This window comes from Rhinopithecus bieti, unplaced genomic scaffold (assembly GCF_001698545.2).
Source record: "Rhinopithecus bieti isolate Rb0 unplaced genomic scaffold, ASM169854v2 scaffold_42618, whole genome shotgun sequence".
Taxonomy (NCBI): domain Eukaryota; kingdom Metazoa; phylum Chordata; class Mammalia; order Primates; family Cercopithecidae; genus Rhinopithecus; species Rhinopithecus bieti.
This window is the reverse complement of record NW_016817507.1, coordinates 62,590-66,450: the sequence shown is the minus strand read 5'-3', so window position 1 is coordinate 66,450 and position 3,861 is coordinate 62,590. Positions and strand designations below refer to the sequence as shown.

General features: G+C 31.1%; 1 protein-coding gene across 1 annotated transcript in view; it reads left to right on the top strand.

Annotated features, from left to right (window-relative positions):
• Positions 1–3,114, top strand: part of LOC108517902 (transcription factor SOX-6-like) — a 120,820-nt gene extending 117,706 nt beyond the window's left edge. Inside the window, exons 4-5 of the mRNA XM_017855996.1 lie at positions 773–947; positions 3,013–3,114. Coding sequence (XP_017711485.1) covers positions 773–864 — 92 coding nt within the window. The 3' untranslated portion in view covers positions 865–947; positions 3,013–3,114. The remainder of the gene's footprint in view (positions 1–772; positions 948–3,012) is intronic.
• Positions 3,115–3,861: the final 747 nt, after the last annotated feature.

Sequence of the window (3,861 nt, the reverse complement as noted above, 5' to 3'; positions counted from 1 at the left end):
TTAAAAAAACCTTTATGGTAGAAAATTTTCAATCCTACACAAAAGTAGAGAGAATAGTATGATGAGCCCTTATGGACCTATCATCTAGCTTAAACAATCATAAATATTTCATCTATTCTACCACTTTTTTGATTAAAGTTTGATTAAAATATAAATCATGAAATATGTCAAAATAAGAAAATAAACCCAAATTTCTGCTACTATTATTTAACAGATATTAATAGTTTAAATGTATATTCCTTATATGAAACATGAGCACGGGACTGCAATAAATGGAAGACAGAAAATAAGCAAAGGGTACCAAAATAGAAGAGAATGGTAAAAGCACAATTTTCCAAAATATGTCTGCTAGCATTTCCTTTTTATAAGACAGCACTATACATAAAAATTCATGTGGCTCATAAATAACTCATTGAACACAGTGATCATCATATTAAAAGATATCTTAGTTATATCGAAGTATATGCTATATAGAGGGAGCATATAGCATATATATACTGAACATGAATTGAAGGATATGCTGTATCTGTTAGTTATATATTAGTAATATCTTAAGATAATTTGGCCTGCAATTTAGTAAATAGAATGTCCAAGAGCATTCCTCTTCTTCTTGATATATACTAAGAATTTCTTGCTGCCAGGTGTTCCTGTTGGGAAGTCAGCAGCAGTGATTAAAACTTTAGTAGACTTTTTAAGCAATGACATTAGTCATTGCTTAGACACAAAACTAAGTTGCATAGACCCCCGTACACACTGAGATTCTTTTATCTAGCAGCTTATTCTGAACATCACTGTGGACCCTGGAAATCTGTAAAAGACATTCTCTTATTTGAGAAGGAAATCCTCTTCAGAGGCATGAAATAAGACAACAACTGGATATTCATTTTATATGGCTTTAAAAATCATGATATTATGCTTTATTTCAAGAAGCTCAGTTTCTTGAAATTGTGAGTACTTTTACATTGGAACAATGTATCTTATCATTTTATAAGGCATATAACAGAAACGTATTCATTTTATTTTTCTATGCCAAATATTTATTCTCTTGGGAAATTCTAACAATGGAAAATACAAACAAATGTATATTATATTTGAGGGTTCATCAGAAGACTCATGTGTTTCCATACCAGTTGAAAACATTTACAGAAACTTTAGGTGGTTTTTCTGCCATAGCACATTTGTATTGGTAATATAACTGAAATAGCTTTTATTGATATAGGATCAGGCAACGTCTCAGAAGTATCTCTGAGTCTTTGTGATTATCATAGGATACAGCATAATAGGACGTGTAGAAAATTGAGTGAAGTTTTCATTCATTCGTTCACAGACGTTTATTGAGCTCTTGTTGTATATCAAGTACAGTGACAGTCACTGGCATGTTGAAAAACACCCTGAAATTTAAAAAACTTTTTAATTCCTTCTAATATATGGAGTTTCGCTCTTGTTGCTCAGGCTGGAGTGCAATGGTGCGATCTCGACTCACTGCAGCCTCCGCCTCCAAGGTTCAAGTGATTCTCCTGTTTCAGCCTCCCAAGTAGCTGGGATTACAGGCATGCGCCACCACACCCAGCTAATTTTTTGTCTTTTTGGTAGAGACGGGGTTTCTTCATGTTGATCAGGCTGGTCTTGAACTCCTGACCTCAGATGATACCCTTGCTTTGGCCTCCCAAAGTGGTAGAATTACAGGCGTGAGCCACTGCACCTGCCTTAAAAATATTTTTTACAATTATTCTTTCTATCAGTTTAATATTAAAACATTCAGTTAATTAGCATTATGTTTATTGTAGTCTAGTTATTTGAGAATTTAATGTCATTTATTTTGTTTTTTATAGTTAATGAAAGAAAACTGGCAGGTTTGTTTCATCTGTTGTCCAGTCAGGCTCACTTGACTATACTGCCCTTCCAATAAAACCTAGAAATAGTCTGTTTTATCTAAAAAATCATAATTTATAATCTAATTTACAACTGAAGTATATACTGTGTGCTTTTAATGTACCTTAGTTATATGCTAATGGTCATAAATAAGAAGAGATAAAGTGCTTAGAGCTTAGGACATGTGTTTCATTATTACTGAAAAATAATTCAAAACACCAAGCAGATTAAATGAGCACAGTGATAGGCACGTGGGACAAGAATTGGAATAAAATACAGCTTTACCAGAAGAGGCTCACAAGGGAAATAGTAGCAGGTGGGTTTGGTATGAATGTAGGAGTAGATTGACACACATGAGTTTCTATCGCACCCACACTTCCTGGATCACAGCACTTCTAAAACACGTTTGCGTTTGCTTGATGATGTGCCTGTATTCCCTAGTAAACTGATGCTCAACCAGGGAAGGGCACCGTACTTGTTTAATTCACCTTCTTCTTTCCAGAACCTAGCAACAAATTATCCATTGGGGAGTGAATATAAAAGATTATATTAATATAAAATGTTAAACTCTATAATAGAAGCATGAATAAGAAGGGAAATGTAGAGTAAAGGGTATGAGAACTAAAACATCTTTGAAGTGTGTAAGATTGAAAATATTCTATATTCACATACGGTAACACTAGGTTTACTTGTACTCTGTCAGAACACTCTTTCAACAGATATTTTTGCCTATTGACAAATGACAATAACATTTTCAAATTATTAAATAATTCCCGAGTCAATACAAACTAAATTATGTTCAGTAGCAAATAACAAAAACTCTATGAAAATTAATAGCCCATGTACTAATATAGTAACTCTTTTAGTTAGATTATTTGATTAGCATGAACACCCAGTTCTCTATTATAAGAGATATCAGAAGCAGCTTGGTAGACTTGAGAGAGAAGGTATCTGTAGTCTTAGGTAAATGGAGTTAACATTTTAGGGTTGAAAATAACACTTCTTTCCTGCTAAATATTAATGTAAGAAAAAAGAAGTATTCTATCTCATTATTAATAGCATAAGCACATTATTTAAATATCAATATTAGAAACTGTGCATAATTATACTCTGAATTTGGTCATCTTTTATATTTTTCAGCAAGTCTTTCTTTCAAGATTTCAGGGGTAACTTAGTTGTTTTAAATCATAACTGCTTAAAGGAGAATAACATAAATCTAGAGAACTTTTTAAAAAGTAACTGAAATTGTAGAACATTAGCAACATTGAATAGAGTTTCCTTTCTGACATAACAAGAAAATATGGCAAATATAATCATTCTTTGTTTATAGGTTTGTTGGTCCTTCACTTGAGATAATTTCTTGCTATGTAGTGCTTAATAACACAAAATAAAATAAAATGTTCTTAATAAGTTTTGCAGCTTTAATTGAAATAAAATTTAAAGCCACAGAAGTAATCTTTTAGGTTTTACGAAGGTTCGTATGTTAGTGTGGTGTTATATGTATGTGTGTGTTTCTGATCTTTGAAAATTATGGTTTAAGAAAATTATTTTCTGATAACTATCTAGAGGTAACTTATTTGGATAATTATGTTCACCTTGAACATAAATTATCTTGAGCACTTTTATTGTTACAACATAAAATCATTATTTTATTACAAAAGCATTCAAGATTCTATGCATATTTTTGATATTTATTTCTATTTAATATTTTTAATCATTATTTTTTAAAAGTAGGCTGTCAGATTTTCTTGTTATGATGTTATAGATTTAGTAAAAACAGCCTGTTTTCCATGAATACTATTGAGCATCTACTACTGAAAATGTGGTTTGGATATTGCCATTCAATGATATGAACTGGGTGCACCAAATAAATGTTTCATTTAATTTGACTTGACCTCAGCAAAGAAATATATAATATATGTAATAATAATATAATAGAATAATATAAATATATAAAATTAAATTAATACAAATAATATAATACACACA